The sequence below is a fragment of the Pseudophryne corroboree genome, chromosome 1, assembly GCF_028390025.1.
Source record: "Pseudophryne corroboree isolate aPseCor3 chromosome 1, aPseCor3.hap2, whole genome shotgun sequence".
Taxonomy (NCBI): Eukaryota; Metazoa; Chordata; class Amphibia; order Anura; family Myobatrachidae; genus Pseudophryne; species Pseudophryne corroboree.
In genome coordinates this window covers 576,606,829-576,627,504 of record NC_086444.1, presented here as the reverse complement: position 1 = coordinate 576,627,504, position 20,676 = coordinate 576,606,829, and the positions used below count along the sequence as shown (strand labels likewise).

The window sequence follows — 20,676 nt, the reverse complement described above, 5'->3', positions numbered from 1 at the left end:
GCTCCATTGTAACCAATGGTGGGAACTTTCAGGTCAGCGGTGAGGTCACTTTCGGTCAACCGCTGACCTGATGTTCCGCTCGCCACCCCTGTCAGGAATGTGTGGTCGGGATTCCGGCGTCAGGATTTCGACCACCGGGATCCCATCCAGCGGGATTTAGTACTGATCCCGCCCAGGGGCCTACACTGCTATTAAGACGGCCCTGGGCTGACCCCACAACTTACACATGGCCCCCCTCCACTACATCCCCCTGGTGCACCCTTCATGCCCCAGTCTAACACTGGGAAGGACTAGAGAGGCTCAGGGGAAATTCCATTGACAAAATGCGCAAAAGTTTGCAGCCAACCCCAGTAGCAGATTAATAATTGGCTTCTTGGAGTCAGCCTCCAAGCCTAACACTACTCTCAGCTACTGTATATGTTTTTAATTTTCTTTCCACATTTATTCTACTACTTTATGTGAAAATACAATACAGGAAATCCAGCAGTTAAAGAAAGCTAAGCATTAGAAAAGTCCCTAGGAACATATACGTATCCCAATGATTAATCTGAACACCTACACTAATCTGCGCCACTCCCAAAATGTCGGTGAGCAGAGGACAGATCACATTGTATTTAGTAATAATGGGCTGGGCTGCTGCCCCGAGGGCCAATGGAGAATGTACAAATATCAGTACGTGCCAAGGAAGACACAGAATGTGCCGCAGCATCTTCATAGAAGGAATTAAACTTGAAGTCTTGTGAAGCTTAAAGCACACCATGGCACTGCAAGAGATAAATGACCTGGTAAATCTTTTCCCCATATTTTGTGGTTCCTTTTAATAAATCTGTTTCATTTAGATTACATATTCACACTTACATAACACCGTAAGATATTTAGTTAATGTGGAACTAAATTCAAAACATATTTCGAGAAGTTGTTAAGGAGCAGTAGTTGTATTAAGATCTGATTTTTTCCTTATTGTCAAAATAGCTCAGGTAACTCTATAAGTTATGTAAAAGTTACTTTATTCTGGGAAAATTATTATTTCTAATCACAGGCTTTGATCAACAAATAAACTGCACTGTTATACTGTAACATCATTTATATAACATATTATCTAACATATATGTGAAATAATAGAATAGAGCATATCCATTATTACAACATTTTCCTTGATTTATGTACATACAGTACAGCAAGGACAGACACTGTGAGAGGACCTATTGTGACTTCCCCAACCAGTGAGAGCTACACAACACCCTTACTGTATAATACTTTACAAGGATGAATTAACTGCCTCTGAGAGTTGAGTTCCCCTGTTAATAAGCTGTTTACAATAAAAAGTACATTTACTCTAAAGCATGCAAGTGAAAAATAATCTTCATGTACTTGAAAAATAGATTTGCCATTTCAGTGCATATAATAATGTTAATTGCAAATTTTGATTGTGTATTGACGTAAAGTTGACTTTTTTTGTGCCTTATAAATTTTATATAATAATAATATTGTACCTGAAACAAAGAAATCTGCTTTGTCTTTGTGGTTGGGCACTCCACAAGTAGGAGCAGATTAGCTATAAGCTTCTCCAGGACTTTTCCCAGGCTCATGGGGTCAATTCAAGATTTTTTTTTTTTAGTGTTTACAGTCGTTGATTTTTTTATATTAACCTGGGGCCGGATCTGGCCTATTAGGGGCTGTCCTAGACATTAGACTGCTCTCTGGTGTTCTCTGTCTGTATTCAGTTTCTTATGCCCCTTCATAATTTATTAGACTGGTCATCATGCTCTGGAGGAACTGCTCACAGGGAGCATAGATTGTCATTTTATTGTGCTTCACTATAGCAAGTGAGTGTATTGGATCCCATATTTTTCTTGATAAATCAAGCAAGCAGTTTGAATTATGCCAAACATCATTTTTATATTGATGGTGGTATGTCTTAGGGTGTTTATTTCCCATGTATATATATATATATATATATATATATATATATATATATATATATATACACAGTTGTGATATACCTTTGGTTTTATTTAGTATTGGAACTTACTAAATATATGATCCTTGAATATCTAACCCCGCTTATAGATGTGGACAATCGTACAGTATGTTCATTTTTGTTTTAACTGTTCATACTGTGAGCCAAATTGTCTAGAAATGGCGCTGGATAGGGGACAGACAGCGGGAACGGTGAAGGATGGGGGGGACATCATACAGCCACTGCAACTATGAGTAGGGGGATGGGGGACAGAGAGTGGAGGAAGCAGAGGATGGGGACCACCATACAGCCACTGGAGGGCCAGAGGACAGGCAGCAGCAGATGATCCAGGGAGGGAAAGGCATACCTCCCAACTGTCCCGATTTTCGCGGGACAGTCCGTGGAAAAGGGGGCGTGGCTTCATCTAAAGGCTGGGATCACGTCGGTATGGTGACCTGCGCTCTCCTGACCTCCGGTCACGCATACCCAGCCCTTGTATAGTGATGTGTGGAATTCTCCATGTATTGTATATCAGTCTCCAAAATTATTTCTATCTATCTATCTATCTATCTATCTATCTATCTATCTATCTATCTATCTATCTATCTATCTATCTATATCCTAATGTGTATCTGGCACTCGGGGACAAATAAAGCGCTGGGACCAAGCAGGTTAAATCAACGTTTCGAGGTGGTAGCCCCTTTATCAAGACCATGTATACTGTATATACTGCAGCAGAAAAAACGGCGGTACTCCTGGGTCTTTTTATGGTTCAAACGTGTATTTCAAAACATCATAAAGGTTTTTTGGGGACTGTCCCACCCGCGGGCCGCAGTGTCCCGCGGTGGTGGTGGTGGTGTGGGGGGGGGGGGGAGTTTAGTTGGGAGGCTCCTGCACTTGCTGCTCTGCTTAGCAGAGCAGCGGAGAATAGACACTGTGCACATGCGCACAACATCTATTCATTGCAGACAGAGTGAGAGAGGGCATGCCAGCAGCTCACAGAGCGCTGGGCATGCCCCCTCAGTGATGAAAATGGGGGTGTGGCTCGTGATAGCAGGCCCTCCCATGAAGCCATGCCCCCTTTCCCACGGGCCACGCCCCTTATTCCGGCGGGCGCGTGCGAAGCACGCGCAGATGTCCCTCTTTACTACGGGACAAAGTTGGGAGGTATGGGAAAGGGGAGACGAAAGGGCTGAGGTTGTGGGCTGGGAGAGGAAAGACTTGGGCAGAGGCTGTGGGCTGGGAGTGGAGCAACAGGGGTAAAGGCTGCGGGCTGGTAGCAGAGACACAGGAGCAGAGGAGACAGCATAGATATAGGGAAAAAGTGTCACAATTCCAAAAAACTGGCTCCGCAGAAAGAGCAGCTTTTCTTAAGTAATACTTTAGTTAATGAGACAAGAAAAATGCCTCTGGTTCTTTGAACTTGCAGCCAGTTCAAAACATAATTATCAATACTGATAATTATGTAATGATGAATAGGCTCCTCAATAACTAATGTGCTGATCACTTCAAATTATATGGCAGTCACTAGGATGATCTCCATATTTAAGGTGTTCTCTAGGATATGAGTTTCTAAATGGCTCTCTATATTGTATAGGGGAGGTAGTTACATGACCGGCGGTCAGGAGACCGCCAGTCACAATACCGATGCCCCCTTACAGTCCCGACATTCAGCATGGTGACTAACAGAGACTATTCCCACTAGTGGGTGCCCACAACACCCATAGAGTGGTAATATAACCTGTGGCGAGCTCAGCTCACCACCGAGCCTGCAAGGGGCTTTGTTGCGCTCACCCCACCATCTAAAGGCTGGGATCACGTCGGTATGATGACCTACGCTCTCCTGACCTCCGGTCACGCATACCCAGCCCTTGTATAGTGATGTGTGGAATTCTCCCTGTATTGTATATCAGTCTCCAAAATGATTTCTATCTATCTATCTATCTATCTATCTATCTATCTATCTATCTATCTATCTATCTATCTATCTATCTATCTCCTAATGTGTATCTGGCACTCAGGGACAAATAAAGCGCTGGGACCAAGCAGGTTAAATCAACGTTTCGAGGTGGTAGCCCCTTTATCAAGACCATGTATACTGTATGTACTGCAGCAGAAAAAACGGCGGTACTCCTGGGTCTTTTTATGCTTCAAACGTGTATTTCAAAACATCACAAAGGTTTGAAATACCCGTTTGAAGCGCAAAAAGACCTGGGAGTGCTGCCGTTTTTTCTGCTGCAGTATTATCTTACCTTTATGGAGGGCACCAGGACAGCAATCCAGGTTTCAACGAGGGCCGGACTTACAAGTATCATATATATACAGGGTGATTCAAAAGTCACAGTACACCCTTTTGTTTCAAAAACTGTGCAGGGAATGGGAAAACTGAATACTCCAGTATTGTATGGGTGAGGTGGGCCATCTTTTAGGGTATGTACCGAACATGGGCGCCATCTTGAAATTGGTCATCTTGAATCTAAGTCAGCTTTTTCAAATGGAAAGGGGATCGTGTAACATGTCAAACAACATCAGCATTTGCTGTGGGGAGAAGGCACCCCTAGCACCCCTAGAGGTGAGGCAGCAGCACTGAGTATTTCAGCATACAGCATAAGTTTGGAAGGGCTGGAGCAATTTACACCAAACTTGGTACACATCTGACTTACAATATGGGAACAAACTCTGTGGGGGTTAGACACCCCTAGCACCCCTAGGGGTGATGCAGCAGCACTGACTATTTCAGCAGACAGCATAACTCTGGAATGCCTGCAGCAATTTGCTACACAAATGACTTACACTCTGGGAACAAACACTGTGAGGGTAACACACGCACCACTAGCACCCCTAGGGGTGGACGTGTGTAAGTGTCACTGGTACAGGGGGTGTTACGTGTGAAAGCGTCACTGGTACAGGGGGCGTTATGTGTGTAGGCGTCACTGGTACAGGGGGCATTATGTGTGTAAGCGTCACTGGTACAGGGGGTGTTGCGTGTGTAAACGTCACTGGTACAGTGGGTGTTGCGTGTGTAAGTGTCACTGGTGTAGGGGATGTTACGTGTGTAAGCGGTACTGGTACAGGGGGTATTACGTGTGTAAGTCCCACTACTACAGGGAGCATTATGTGTACAAGTATTATGTGCGCTGTACCTTTGTAAAGTATGGGAGGGTGCAAATTTATAGTTTGCAGGGGGGCGCCGTACACTCTAGCACAGGCCCTGTGTGTGAGAGTCTGTTGATGTGGGTAAGTGTGGAAGCAGCAGCAGGGCTGCCCCAACCCCCACCCCCGGGCCATGCAAACACTGCCGACTGTTGTTATTGTTTCATCACCCGAGCCGGGTGTAGTCTATGCAGGTGCTGTTCCCCCAGGGGTCACTGTGTAATGGGCCTCTGGGCTGTATACTTGTCAGTTTGATGCTTATAGCGCCAGCATAATTTGACACTAATGTCGGTCATTTTGGACATTTTATTTTTCACTCCTTCCCTTCCCCCATGCTGTTGGGGGCTGAACTTAAACGGCATCGGGAGTGTCACTATTCATCTCAGCAACCTCGAAAACTATGTTTTTTTTACATGTCAGCCCCTTCCTACCCCAACCCGTAGGGGTGCTAGGGGTGTCTTACCCCCACAGAATTTTTTGCCAGATTATAAGTTATATGTGTACCAAGTTTGGTGTAAATTGCTCCAGTCATTCCAGAGTTATGCTGGGACATACACACATATACACATACACACATAAATCCATTTTTATAAATATATAGATTTTTGTTAATTTTGTATAACCTCCACCTACTTCATATTCCAATCAGGCGGCATTGGGGTATAGCCTGGCAGTGTTATTTTAAGTACAGTGTATACCATGCTACAATCAGGGCGGGCGTGTCACTGGCTGATGATATTGTATATGAATATGCTATTGTACCAGGGACATGCAGTCAGGGAAGGCAGGGGAGGCAGTGCCTCCCATGTCATAATCATTAAAATAATAAAGAAAATACTTATGACACATATTCTGTGTCATAAGTATATGCATTAGGCTTTATATTATTTAAATGATTCCTAGTGTCTAAAATATAAATTTTAAATGAGTTTAGGAGGCACCGCTGTCGGTACAAAGGGAAGGAAGCGGGGAGGCGGGACCAAAAATTGGGCAGTAAAAGCCCATTAAAAAATGCAGCTGAAGCGGCACTTAGTGGAAGTGCCTCTTTGACAGGGGAGTGGCAGGGGTGTGCTTTCAACCCATAGCACGCCCCTGTCGCTAAGACTGACCAGCAGCAACACCAGCGATGGAGCGGGAGTCAGCAGAGCGGGAGGGGAGCTGCGAGTCCCGGAGCCCAAGTCTCTGTCTCGCCGCTGTAAGGAGTGTGAGGCGCGTCTTCCCCTTGTCCCGCCGCCGCCATCGTTCCTGAGTCCCGCCGCCGCCGCCGTCCCTACTCAGCCCCTGAGACCAGCTTCCTGCTGCCGCTGTCTGTCTGCTCCAGAGCATCGCTGCAGCTGCCAGCACCCGGACCCTAGGAGAGTGTCTGTGGATGGTGGATCGTGCCCCTCCCCCCCCCCAAGGCAAGTACCAAAAACACACACACACACACACACACACACACACACACACACACACTCTGGAGTCTGCTGATGTAATGTGTAAAAAAAATAAAAAAGGGGGACGCTCTCTGCCATAATGTGTAAAAGAAGGGGGACGCTGTATGCCATAATGTGTAAAAAAAGGGTGACGCTCTCTGCCGTAATGTGCAAAAAAAGGGGGACGCTGTCTGCCGTAATGTGTAAAAAAAGGCGGATTCTCTCTGTCGTAATGTGTAAAAAAGGGGGACTGTCTGCCATAATGTGTAAAAAAGGGGACGCTGTCTGCATAGGCGTGCTCAGCACATTTTATTAGGGGGTGCACTGTTGGAGGGGTGTGTCTAGCACCGCCTTTTGGGCGTGTCTAGCACCATCTATTGATGGTCAACGCAATATAAAATATCCACCCTTGTACCAATCCTAATAATGCAGATGCATTGTCAGATGTTGTGGTGTGGGCCCCCCTCCTCTCCTGTAGCCGTCACCGCCGCTGCTAGTGCTCTCAACGCTGAGACTCTGGCACAGTGCCAGAGTCTACAGCGCATGTGCAGGACTCCGAAAAATGGCCGCCGTGCCATTTTTCCGGAGTCCTGCGCATGCGCTGTAGACTCTGGCACTGTGACAGAGTCTCTAGCACTCAGTGCGCTAGCAGCGGCGGTGACGGCTACGGGAGAGTAGGGGGCCCACACACGGTCAGCGATGGATGCAGGAAAGGTAATTATAGAAGAAATGGGTGCAGTGTGTGCGGTGTGGCCCCCCTCTGGACCCAGTGGCCTGCGTGCACCGCACACACTGCACCCATTATAGATACGCCAGTGGGTGTGCACCAAACAAACACCCCTGATGGCACTCACTGCAATTACACTGCTCCTCCTCATCCTGGTCTGGCTCCCCCTCTCTTTCCCCTGCAAGCTGCAGCAGCTTACTTACAAATCAGTTACTAAACTGACACTGACAGTCGCAGACTTGTACTGCTACTGCTATAAAAACGAGTGACATGTCAATGCTGCTGTCAATCGCCTGCCAGTATTGAGCGCTGGCTGCATGCTGCTCCTCATCAGTGGCTTGCGTTGGTATAGAATAGAAGGAGAGAGGTGGGCGTGTGGCATGTGTGACGGGTGGGCGTGCGAGCAGCATGACGTCATCACGTCACATCACGCTGTTTTTGTACATGGAGATGGAGCCGGGAGTTCGAAAGCCGGTGGCAGTGGCACCCTTGATTAACCCAGGCGTCCATCAGTAATGCAGTCCTGAGAGGGTGCAGCGCAAAGGGGGCAGTAATCAGCCTGCTCGGCGATCGCTGCATCAGGCATGTGAGATCGGGGTGCAGGACATTAGGGGATGCCTGTGCGCACTAGCCCCCCCCCCCCCCGCACACGCCTATGGCTGTCTGCCGTAATGTGTAAAAACGGGGACTATCTGCCGTAATGTGTAAAAACGGGACGTTGTCTGCCTTAATGTGTAAAAAGGGGACGCTGTCTGCCTTAATGTGTAAAAAAGGGGGACGCTGTCTGCCGTAATGTGTGAAAAAGGGGGACGCTGTCTGCCGTAATGTGTAAAAGAGGGGGACTGTCTGCAGTAATGTGTAAAAAAGGGGGACGCTGTCTACCGTAATGTGTAAAAAGGGGGACGCTGTCTGCCGTAATGTGTAAAAGATGGGGACTGTCTGCCATAATGTGTAAAAAGGGGACGCTGTCTGCCGTAATGTGTAAAAAAGGGGAACTGTCTGCCGTAATGTGTAAAAAAGGGGAAGCTGTGTGCCGTAATGTGTAAAAAAGGGGACACTGTGGGGTTTATTTACTAAGATTCGTAATTTCCGAAAAAAGGTCAAAGTTCAATCACGAATGACATCGACAGTGTAAAACTGCAACTTTTTGAATGGATTACGACTAATTTACTAAGCTGTCGTATTCGTGTTTTTCTTTGCTTCCGATGTCGATGTCATTCGTGTTTTTTTACCTAATTTAACGGCAGTGATTAGCAAAACACTGCCGTTTTTTTTTACAATCAATCTCGGCCGGATTTGTGTGATCCGTGCTGGGGTTTTTTTTTTTTTTTTTTTAAAGTAAACAATGTAATTTTTTTTTAAAAAATGCGTGGGGTCCCCCCTCCTAAGCATAACCAGCCTCGGGCTCTTTGAGCCGATCCTGGTTGCAGAAATATGTGGAAAAAAATGACAGGGGTTCCCCCATATTTAAGCAACCAGCATCGGGCTCTGCGCCTGGTCCAGGTCCCAAAAATACGGGGGACAAAAAGAGTAGGGGTCCCCCGTATTTTTAAAACCAGCACCGGGCTCCACTAGCTGGACAGATAATGCCACAGCCGGGGGTCACTTTTATATAGTGCCCTGCGGCCGTGGCATCAAAAATCCAACTAGTCACCCCTGGCCGGGGTACTCTGGGGGAGTGGGGACCCCCTCAATCAAGGGGTCCCCCCCCCCAGCCACCCAAGGGCCAGGGGTGAAGCCCGAGGCTGTCCCCCCCCATCCAATGGGCTGCGGATGGGAGGGCTGATAGCCTTTGTTGTAAAATAAAATATATTGTTTTTAGTAGCAGTACTACAAGTCCCAGCAAGCCTCCCCCGCATGCTGGTACTTGGAGAACCACAAGTACCAGCATGCGGCGGAAAAACTGGCCCGCTGGTACCTGTAGTACTATTACTAAAAAAATACCCAAAAAAACACAAGACACACACACCGTGAAAGTATAATTTTATTAAATACATACACACATACATACATACTTACCTTAAGTTCCCACGCAGGTCGGTCCTCTTCTCCAGTAGAATCCAAGGGGTACCTGTTGAAAAAATTATACTCACGAGATCCAGTGGTCCAGGCTCCTCGGCAAATCCAGGGTTAATCCACGTACTTGAATAAAATAAAAAAAACGCTGTCACGACCACGAACTGAAAGGTGACCCATGTTTGCACATGGGTCACCTTGCCCCGAATGCCAGAAACCCACTTTGCCTTCTGGCTAAGTGGGTTTCTTCAGCCAATCAGGGAGTGCCACGTTGTAGCACTCTCCTGATCAGCTGTGTGCTCCTGTCTTCACTGACAGGCAGCACGCGGCAGTGTTACAATGTAGCGCCTATGCGCTACATTGTAACCAATGCTGGGAACTTTCTGCCCTGCGGTTGACCTAAAGTGACGTCACCGCTGAGCAGAAAGTTCCCAGCATTGGTTACAATGTAGCGCATAGGCGCTACATTGTAACACTGCCGTGTGCTGCCTGTCAGTGAGGACAGGACCACACAGCTGATCAGGAGAGTGCTACAACGTGGCACTCCCTGATTGGCTGAAGAAACCCACTTAGCCAGAAGGCAAAGTGGGTTTCTGGCATTCGGGGCAAGGTGACCCATGTGCAAACATGGGTCACCTTTCAGTTCGTGGTCGTGACAGCGTTTTTTTTATTTTATTCAAGTACGTGGATTAACCCTGGATTTGCCGAGGAGCCTGGACCACTGGATCTCGTGAGTATAATTTTTTCAACAGGTACCCCTTGGATTCTACTGGACAAGAGGACCGACCTGCGTGGGAACTTAAGGTAAGTATGTATGTATGTATGTGTGTATGTAATAAAATTATACTTTCACGGTGTGTGTGTCTTGTGTTTTTTTGGGTATTTTTTTAGTAATAGTACTACAGGTACCAGCGGGCCAGTTTTTCCGCCGCATGCTGGTACTTGTGGTTCTCCAAGTACCAGCATGCGGGGGAGGCTTGCTGGGACTTGTAGTACTGCTACTAAAAACAATATCTTTTATTTTTCAACAAAGGCTATCAGCCCTCCCATCCGCAGCCCATTGGATGGGGGGGGGACAGCCTCGGGCTTCACCCCTGGCCCTTGGGTGGCTGGGGGGGGGGGACCCCTTGATTGAAGGGGTCCTCACTCCCCCAGGGTACCCCGGCCAGGGGTGACTAGTTGGATTTTTGATGCCACGGCCGCAGGGCGCAGTATAAAAGTGACCCCCGGCTGTGGCATTATCTGTCCAGCTAGTGGAGCCCGGTGCTGGTTTTAAAAATACGGGGGACCCCTACTCTTTTTGTCCCCCGTATTTTTGGGACCAGGACCAGGCGCAGAGCCCGATGCTGGTTGCTTAAATATGGGGGAACCCCTGTCATTTTTTTCCCCATATTTCTGCAACCAGGATCGGCTCAAAGAGCCCGAGGCTGGTTATGCTTAGGAGGGGGGACCCCACGCAATTTTTTTTAACAACAAAAAACACTTTCCCACCCCTTCCCATTGATATACATGCACGGATCTCATGGATCCCTGCATGCATCTCAAATCACGAATAAAAAAAGCAGGTCTGTTTTTTTTTAGGACTTTTTTGCGAATTGTAATTTTTCACGGCAGTGTTTTGTGTTTTTTTGCTTAGTAAATGACCGAGATTCGTATCTAAACAGGCGTAATTTGACCGATGGTGTATTCATTCGTAATTTTTTACCTGAACTAGCAAAAAATTACGAATGCCCTCATCACTGCCGTGATTAGTGTTTAGTAAATGACCGAGATTGACCGAGATGACACTTTGATGAAAAAACGGCATCTCGGTCAAAATCGGGAGCTTAGTAAATATACCCCTGTGTGCCATAATGTGTAAAAAGGGGACACTGTCTGCCGTAATGTGTAAAAAGGAGACGCTGTCTGCTGTAATGTGTAAAAAGGGGACGCTGTCTGCCGTAATGTGTAAAAAGGGGACGCTGTCTGCCGTGATGTGTAAAAAGGGGTACCTAACTCTGATTCCAATGCCCCAACTATTTCAACTCAATGGCTACCTAAAACACAAATTTGCAAAAAATAAATACATTTTTAAATAAATAAAAAATAGAAGTAGGCAGGCACTGTCAGCCTACTTCCATGACATCACAAGTGGCGGTAAGGTTCATCGCCGGACTTTGCGGATCATTATGGCTGCAGTGCCTCACCAGCCAATGACCTCACCGCACGCCACTGTATTGTACTCTATTTTAAGTACTACTGTGTATAGGTGATGGGGGCCTGCCTGCTACAGCCAGTGGGACACTGATATATAATCAACACAGTCACACTGACTGAAGAGGGTAATAATGGGTATTATAAAATGCTGATATAAAATGCAGTCAGTGGGTGGACATGGTGCAATCAGTGAAGGGGGAAAGTAATATATTGTACTGTAATAGTATATAAAGGCAAAAACAGCAAACGTTGTAAGAAGCATAAATCAGGTATGAAAATATAGTGCTATGGATTGTTTGAGGGTGGTGGCCCCAAATCGGTAACCTGCTTAGGGCCCCATGAGGTCTAAATCCACCTCTGGTTGCTAGAAGACACCTCACAAGTGGCGTTTCATATATATATATATATATATATATACACACATACACACACATATATATATATATATATAATACTAGCTCGAGTACCCGGCGTTGCCCGGGATTTTGAGAATGTCTGTTTACAAAAATAAATGTAAATATTAAACACACAGTATAAATAACATTGTAGATAGCTGAATACCCATGCTTTGCTATGGGATGAGGATGGTAAATTAGAATGATAGTTGTCCGTTAATTTACATTGGTTGGAGATGTAGTATATAGGCATATCTTGCTTCCCTGATGCACTTTGTGTAGTGGCCGGACCCCTTTTTGGTCCCCCAAGGAACCCTGCTCTTCTCACTAATCAACTCTTAGTTTATGGCTTCTTGCTGCCTCCATTCCCCTCCTCACATCATGTCAGTGCCCCTGTGAAATTATCGATTTTTTCACAGTTTATTATATAGCGCAGCACATTATGTATCTCCTGATATACTCTGTGCTACTGGGGGACCGTGCTACTTCCACTATATAACTCTCAGTGTGTGGGTTTGTTCTACCTGCATCCCCCTCCTCACATCATGTCACTGGCATTGTCACATGCAGCCCTGTCATCACTGCCATATCATGCATGTCCTGATATAGTCTGTGCTGCTGGCCCACCCTTAGGGGTGCTAGTGGTGTCTTACCCCCACAGTGTTTGTTCCCAGAGTGTAAGTCATTTGTGTAGCAAGTTTGGTGTAAATTGCTCTAGGCATTAAAGAGTTATGCTCTCTGCTGAAATACTCTGTGCTGCTGCCTCACCCCTAGGGGTGGTAGGAGTGTGTTACTGCCACATTGTTTGTTCCCAACCTTTAAGTCATATGTGTACCAAGTTTGTTGTAAATAGGTCCAGGCATTCATGAGTTATGCTGTCTTCTGAAATACTCTGTGCTGCTGTCCCTCCCCTAGGGGTGCTAGGTGTGTTACCCCCACAGTGTTTGTTCCCAGAGTGCAAGTCTTTTGTGTAGCAAGTTTGTTGTAAATAGGTCTAGGCATTCGGGAGTTATGCTGTCTTCTGAAATACTCAGTGCTGCTGCGTCACCCCTTGGGGTGTTAGGGATGTCTAACTCCCACAGAGTTTGTTCACAGATTGTAAGTCAAATGTGTACCAAGTTTGGTGTAAATTGCTCAAGGCCCTCCACAGTTATGCTGTCTGCTGACATACTCTGTGCTACTGTCCCACCCCTAGGGGTGCTAGGGGTGTCTGACTCCCACACTGTTTGTTCCCAGATTGTAAGGCATATGTGTACCAATTTCTGAGTACATTGCTCCAGCAATTCCGGAGTTATGCTGTCTCCTGTTATACTCTGTGCTGCTGTCTCTCCCCTTAGGGGTGCTAGGGATTTCTAATTTTTTAAGTTGCCTTCACCATGTTTTAATACGCTTGTATGTCAAATTTCCTGATCTTCGCTTGTAATCTGTGGATTTGTATAGAAATACAGACAGAAGGACAAATTATCACTTTTATATAGTAGATTGTGTGTAGTAAATGTCCACAAACCTTCATTTTCCTTCCCTTAACTCATTGCCTCCACCACTTATATATTTAATGACCCCCCACCCCTTAAATATATATTTAATAATCCTCATACCCTATAAATATTTAATGATTCCCCATTCCTTAAATTTTTAATGAGCCCCCTCACCCCTTATATATTTAATAACCTTTTCTCACCCCCTCGTTATAAAATATTTAATGATTCCCCCCACTCCCTATAGCTTTATATACTCACTGCACAGTCAGGCAGCTTCAGAGTCCCGTAGCTTCCCAAATCCTGCACGCTCCTCACTGAATTCTTGGGGGATGAGATGTCATGAATTCTCATACCCCAGTGTCAGTTGCGCAGCACCGTCTACTCGACACCAGCCCTGCAGACGGAGGGGTGCAAGCACACGGGTAGAGTCACGGGTGCAGGCGTCAGGGATGATTTTACTTCTCTCCAGGTTCCGCCGCAGGCAGCAGCTCTCCCAGCAGATGCCACTGCTGCTGCGAGTGCTGCTGCTGGCAGTGGAGCCTGGAGATAGGCAGACTTGTCCAGCCAAGAGGCCCCCTTAGAAAGGGGGGCCCGGGGTGCTTATCCCCTGGGCCCTTCCCTTAATCTGGCACTGGCATAAAGTCACAGATGTGACAGCAGCAAAACACGATACATCTGACTCATATTCAGACCCATTCTTTGAAGTACCTACAGCAAATTACAACAGAGGAAATTCACATCTACAGTATATGTGATTTGAGCAGCACTGACATATATACGTAATCTAATGAAAATGTTTCTGAGTTCCATATTACAAGTTTGTGCAGGTGTCTGCAGACATGTTGCAGCAAGGAGAATGTACTCATTGAGTAGACAGTTGCTTTGTTTAAATTGCTGCCCAGGAAAACACAGATTATTATGCTATAAACAGTGTACTATCACCATGCTTACTAATTTTATGTCACAACTGTAATTGGTTGATGAACTCAGACTAGATGGTATATTGGATTGTGGTCTGATGTTCTTGGGCAGTCTGCCGTAATGTGTAAAAAGGGGGACTCTGTCTGCCGTAATGTCTAAAAAGGGGGACTCGGTCTGCCGTAATGTGTAAAAAGGGGACTCGGTCTGCCGTAATGTGTAAAAAAGGGGACGCTGTCTGCCGTAATGTGTAAAAAAGGGGACGCTGTCTGCCGTAATGTGTAAAAAGGGAACGCTGTCTGCCATAATGTGTAAAAAGGGGACGCTGTCTGCCGAAATATGTAAAAAGGGGACGCTGTCTGCCATAATGTGTAAAAATGGGGACGCTGTCTGCCATAATGTGTAAAAAGAGGACGCTGTCTGCCGCAATGTGTAAAAAGGGGAACTGTCTGCTGTAATGTGTAAAGGGGCTCTACCTGGTGTAGTGTCGCTACTGTGCAGCGTAATTTGAATAATGGAGACTACTGTGCACCGTAGAATGAATTGGTATTATTTTGTGGCCACGCCCCTTCCCCGTGAAGCCATGCCCCTATATATTTTACGGCGCGCACTGCCTCTATCTTGCATGGGGGGCGCCAATGCCGTTTCTTGCACACAGCGCTAAAATGCCTAGTTACGGCACTGCACAGATGTACATCAGGGAAGGGCTTTTGCAGTAGTAGTATTAGCATAAAGTCACAGACGCAACTACGACAAAGCTACAAACACAGCTGCTTCTAACTCAAAATCAGACCTATATTTACTAAAGTGTGGGATTTCAGAAGTGGAGATGTTGCCCATAGCAACCAATCAAATTCTACTTATCATTTATCTAGCACCTTCTACAAGAATAGCTAGAATCTGATTGGCTGTTATGGGCAACAGCTCCAATTCTGAAAACCCACACTTTAGTAAATATAGTTCTGATACCCCATAATGTGCATCACTGGGCATAAATTACTGACAAAGCAAACACATCTTATAGGTCACTATGGGCTCTATTTACAGAATGTCAGTTTTACAAATTAGAGAGATTTTCAGCGTTTTCAAAGCAGGATTGCATCCCTCAGATTTACAAAGCCCAAATGGCAGCAGGAAATGTAGTTACTATAACGGCTGTCGGGATCCCAGCGGTCAGGATCCCGACGCCGGAATCCCGATAGCTGGTAAAATGCCGGTGATTAGAATACCGACCACCCCTCGGTATTTACACTTGGGTGGTGGGTCCACGCCACTACCTGGGGAGAAAAGAACCTGTGGCGAATGAGCACAGCAAGCCCACGAGGGGACTCGCTGCGCCCGCTGATGGTAATACTGCTGGCCGGATGCTGCTGTCGGGATCCTGACAGCCGGCATCCCATCAGCCGGTATATCAAACTAAACTGGAAGCAGACTATATATTGAAACAATTACAACAAAAAGAGAAGGAGGCTGCGCTTTAAGAGGAAATGAACAATATCCACTGAATTGTGTAAAATTTATAACAATTTATTAAAAACACTACCTAATTAAAAAACAGTATTATTCTGTGCAATTATATTGTGCCATATGCATGCTTTAGAAAAATAAATTTTTACCCAAAATATTAATTCCGGACATGTGTCATATGAGCTCTAAACATATGAGCTCTAAACATATACCTTTGAAAAAGCTGCAAGGCATACGCAGCGAAACGCGTCAGCTTTCTGCAGCTTCTGAGCACGACTCTCTCCAATTGGATCCGAACCAGCCCACAACATTTTCCAGCTACCCAGAGGAATCCCAGAGAGGCACCATCCAACCACCGCACTGCATGAGGTACCCACAGCTTTTGGGACATTTACTCCATCCAAAATCCTCTAGCGGTCTATGGAAATGATAAAGGACTCTCCTAGTACCATCTAAATGGGACTCATATAGTGGAAAACCATTGGATATATACCACCTATGGGCAATACTTGGAACGGATCTTTTAGAGCTCATATGACACATGTCCGGAATTAATATTTTGGGTAAAAATTTATTTTTCTAAAGCATGCATATGGCACAATATAATTGCACAGAATAATACTGTTTTTTAATTAGGTAGTGTTTTTAATAAATTGTTATAAATTTTACACAATTCAGTGGATATTGTTCATTTCCTCTTAAAGCGCAGCCTCCTTCTCTTTTTGTTGTAATTGTATGCATATTGGGAGCGACTTCCCTCTTAAACATTGGCTGCCGCTTAGCTGAGCTCTTCATCTCACAGCGCCCGAATACCCTAGGGTATTTTTTACCTTTCTTTTATATATTGAAACACCATTAATATTTATCCAATTGCAAGTATAGAAAGTACAGATTTACTATGTGGCGGGTTTAGAACTAACTATAAACCTACTGACAAACCCACCACAAAAAATGAGGTGGTTGTGACAGGTTACATAACGTATAAAGCATGCTCAGAGGAGGAATCATAGTACACTTATATAATGAGGGTAATAACTGTACTGAATAAGAAGTAAGTAACATTGTTTCTTATGTGGGAAATACTATTTTGTTAATATCTTAGGGGGGAAACTGTTGTTTAATTTTTTGAAAATGGTAATATTATTTATTAATTATATTACAGGGGCATTATCCATTAATTGTTAACATTGTTATTTCTGCACTGTAGCATGAATTTGAAGGTGCATTGAAGGCAGCTGGGAGAAAACTTATCGTAGTGTGTTTCACCTCTGGAAACTGTGGACCTTGTAGAATAACATCACCGGTTATGGAAGTAAGTGGAGGATTAAGATTGAAATAATGTCATACAGTATAAAGATGATCTTGTGCTTCAAATGGTCCTGCAAAGTAAATAAGAGAACAGTTCACACAGTAAGCATCACAGTTTTCTGAAAATGTCTACAGTACTTTACTGCAGAATTGTAGGGATGTAACTTGGTAGAAATAATAGGAATTTAATACCTATCGGTAATTTATTTTCTCCTAGTCCGTAGTGGATACTGAGGTCTTGTACTTTAGTACCATGGGGTATAGATTGGGTCCACTGGAGGATGGCACTTTAAAACTTTTAGTGTGTGTATGTGTTTGCTGGCTCCTCCCCTCTATGCCCCTCCTTCCAGACTCAGTCTAGGAAAACTGTGCCCGAGGAGACGGACATAACATGAGAGAAGAACAATACAACAGCGGTGAGGCAACAAGGCAACACACAACCTTGAACGAGAGGAGGGGGCTAACCAGAACAGAGAATAGCAACACCAACCTAACCAGGATAGCAAAGCTATCCCAGCAACATAACTGGACCACAACGTCGGTCCAACCAAAAACTTACACAGGTAAGCAGGAACAAAGCACTGAGGCGGGCGCCCAGTATCCACTACGGACTAGGAGAAAAGGAATTACCGGTAGGTATTAAATTCCTATTTTCTCTTACGTCCTAGTGAATACTGGGGTCTTGTACTTTAGTACCATGGGGAAGTCTCAAAGTTCCCAACTAGGTGGGAGAGTGCTGAGACCCTTATAAAACCACCTGGCCAAACTGAAGGTCATCCTTGGCCAAGGTATAAAACCTATAGAATTTGACAAACGTGTTTGAACCAGACCAAGTTGCAGCCCGGCACAACTGGAGGACTGAGACACCCCAGGCAGCTGCCCAGGAAGAACCCACCAACCTTGTCGAGTGGGCCTGAATAGACGTTTTGCTTAGAGGCTGGCCGACCAATCTTGGAGGCATCATAAAGGATAAACAGCGAGTCAGATTTCCGATGAAGGGCCGTCCATTTGACATAGATTTTCAGAGCTCTGACCACATCCAAGGACTCAGGACCAACGGAAGCGTCAGATAACACCAGTACCACACTAGGCTGATTCACATGAAAAGCTGACACCACACTTGGCAAAATTTAAGTTCCGCCCTGTCTGCATGAAAAATCAAATAAGGGTTCTTACAGGATAAGGCCCCTAATTCAGAGACACACGCTTGGCAGACGCCAAAGCCAATAACATCACCGTCTTCCAGGTGAGAAATTTCAACTCCACCCTATGTAAGGGTTCAAACCAATCTGATTGGAGAAAGGACAAAACCACATTGAGGACCCATGGAGCCGTGGGAGGCACAAAGGGCGGTTGCATATGAAGAACACCCTTCAGGAAAGTCTGTACTTCAGGTAACATGGCAAGTTGTTTCTGGAAGAAAATAGACAGCGCCGAAATCTGGACTTTGATGGAGCCTAAACATAGGCCCATATCCACTCCCGATGCAGAAATAGTAGAAAACAACCAATTCTAAATTCCATGGGAGACACCTTTCTACTTTCACACCAGGAAACATACTTTTTCCAGATACGATGATAATGTTTTGACATAACCATCTTCCTGGCCTGGACCAGGAGGGAAGACCCTTTCTTGCTAGAATTTCCCTTTCAACTTCCAAGCCATCAAACGTAGCCGCTGTAAGTCTGGCTAGACGAACAGACCTTGCTAAAGAAGATCGTCTTGGAGTGGTAGAGGCCAGGGATCCTCCAGAGCCATGGCCAGGAGGTCCGAGTACCATGCCCGTCAAGGCCAATCCGGGGCAATTAGAATTGCCAGAACCCTTTCCCTTCTTAGCCTTTTAGCACCCTTGGGATCAGTGGTAGAGGAGGGAACAGGTATACAAACTGGTACGTTCACTGTGTCGTCAGCACGTCCGCTGCTACAGCCTGCAGATCCTTCATTCTGGAACAATAACGGCATAGCTCCTTGTTGAGACAAGAAGCCATCAGATCTATCTGCGGACAGCCCCACTGGTGAATTATCTGTTGAAACACCTGGGGATGTAGGCCCTATTCCCCTGGATGGAGGTCGTGCCTGCTGAGGAAGTCTGCTACCCAGTGGTCCACTCCTGGAACGAATATGGCTGAGATGGCCCTTGCGTTGGCCTCTGCCCAGAGGAGATTCTTTGACACCTCCTGCATCGCCACTCTGCTTCTTGTTCCCTCGATTGAACCTAGATCGCCTGACTCTTCAGGAGATGGGAGGCTTGTAGAAGAGCATTGTAAACTGCCCTGAGTTCCAGGATGTTTATCGGTAAAGCTGATTCCTGAAATGACCATAACCCTTGGAACTGGGCCCCCTGGGTCACTGCTCCCCAACCTCGGAGGCTGGTATCCATTGTCAGTAGAATCCATGAGGGGATATTGAAACTTCTGCCCTCTACCAGGTGAGGTATTTGAAGCCACCATAATAGAGAAATCTGGGCTTTTGGAGATAGGGTCACTTACTGATGCATATGTAGGTGAGAACACGACCATTTGTCCAGCAGATCCAGTTGAAAAGGCCGGGCATGAAACTTGCCGTATTGGATTGCCCTGTAAGCAGCCACCATCTTGCCCAGTAATCTGATGCAAAGATGTATAGACACCCTGCGAGGACTGAGTACCGAGCAGACCATCGGGAGAAACACCTTTTGGGATACCGTGTCCAGTATCATTCCCAGGAACTGAAGATGCTGGGTCGGTTCTAGGTGAGACTTCTGGAAATTTAGGATCCACCCATGATCCGTGTGTAGGCGAGTAGTCAGATCGATGCTGTAGACGCTCCCTGGACACAGCCTTTTTAGGAGATCATCCAAATAGGGGACTTTGTTCACTCCCCTCATGCGCAGCTGCAGCATCATCTCCGCCCTGACCTTGGTGAAGACCCTCGGAGCTGTGGATAATCCAAAGGGTAAGGCCTGAAACTGGGAATGGTCGTCCAAGATGGCGAACCTGAGGTAAGCCTGATGAGGGGGCCACATGGGAATGTGGAGGTAAGCATCCTTGACATCCTATAAACACCAGGAACCTCCAGAGCGGACACCATTGCCCGCAGGGACTCCATCTTGAATTTGAACACCCGCAGATACAGGTTGAGAGACTTCAGATTCAAGATGGGGTGCACCAAACCGTTTGGTTTGGGAATGACAAAAAGGCTGGAGTAAAAACCCCTGTTGCATAATGGATGAGGTACAGGAACTACTACCCCTGTCTGCAAAAGTTTTTGAATAGCTTCTTGCAAGGTAACTTTTGCTGCGGGTAAAGCTGGTAAGCCCGACCTGAAAAACCTTAGAGCAGGGAGTGTTTGAAATTACAGCCGGTATCCGTGGGAAATGAGGTCCCTCACCCAAGGATCCCGGCAGGACTCTGCCCATATTGAAGGCAAGCACCTACCTGAAAGTCGCCTTGTTGCTGGGGCCAACCTTCATGCGGAAGGCTTAGCGGCAGGGGATCTGGGGGTCTGGTCTAGGGAGACAGCAGGTGCAGGTTTATGGGACTTACCATGAGATCCTCTGGGAGTGGTGGAGACCCCTAGGCCCCTGCCTCTGAACCGTGCCACACGAAAGGACTGCGAGGGTCCAGTGTAAGAACGTCTAGCAGGTGACGCATCCGATGGC

General features: G+C 46.1%; 1 protein-coding gene across 1 annotated transcript in view; it reads left to right on the top strand.

The window, feature by feature from the left end:
• Nucleotides 1-707: 707 nt before the first annotated feature.
• The window catches only part of LOC134923200 (thioredoxin-like), an 81,740-nt gene continuing 61,771 nt past the window's right edge, over nt 708-20,676 (top strand). The window contains exons 1-2 of the mRNA XM_063920733.1: nt 708-785; nt 16,936-17,040. Of these exons, the coding sequence (XP_063776803.1) occupies nt 759-785; nt 16,936-17,040 (132 nt within the window). The 5' untranslated portion in view covers nt 708-758. The remainder of the gene's footprint in view (nt 786-16,935; nt 17,041-20,676) is intronic.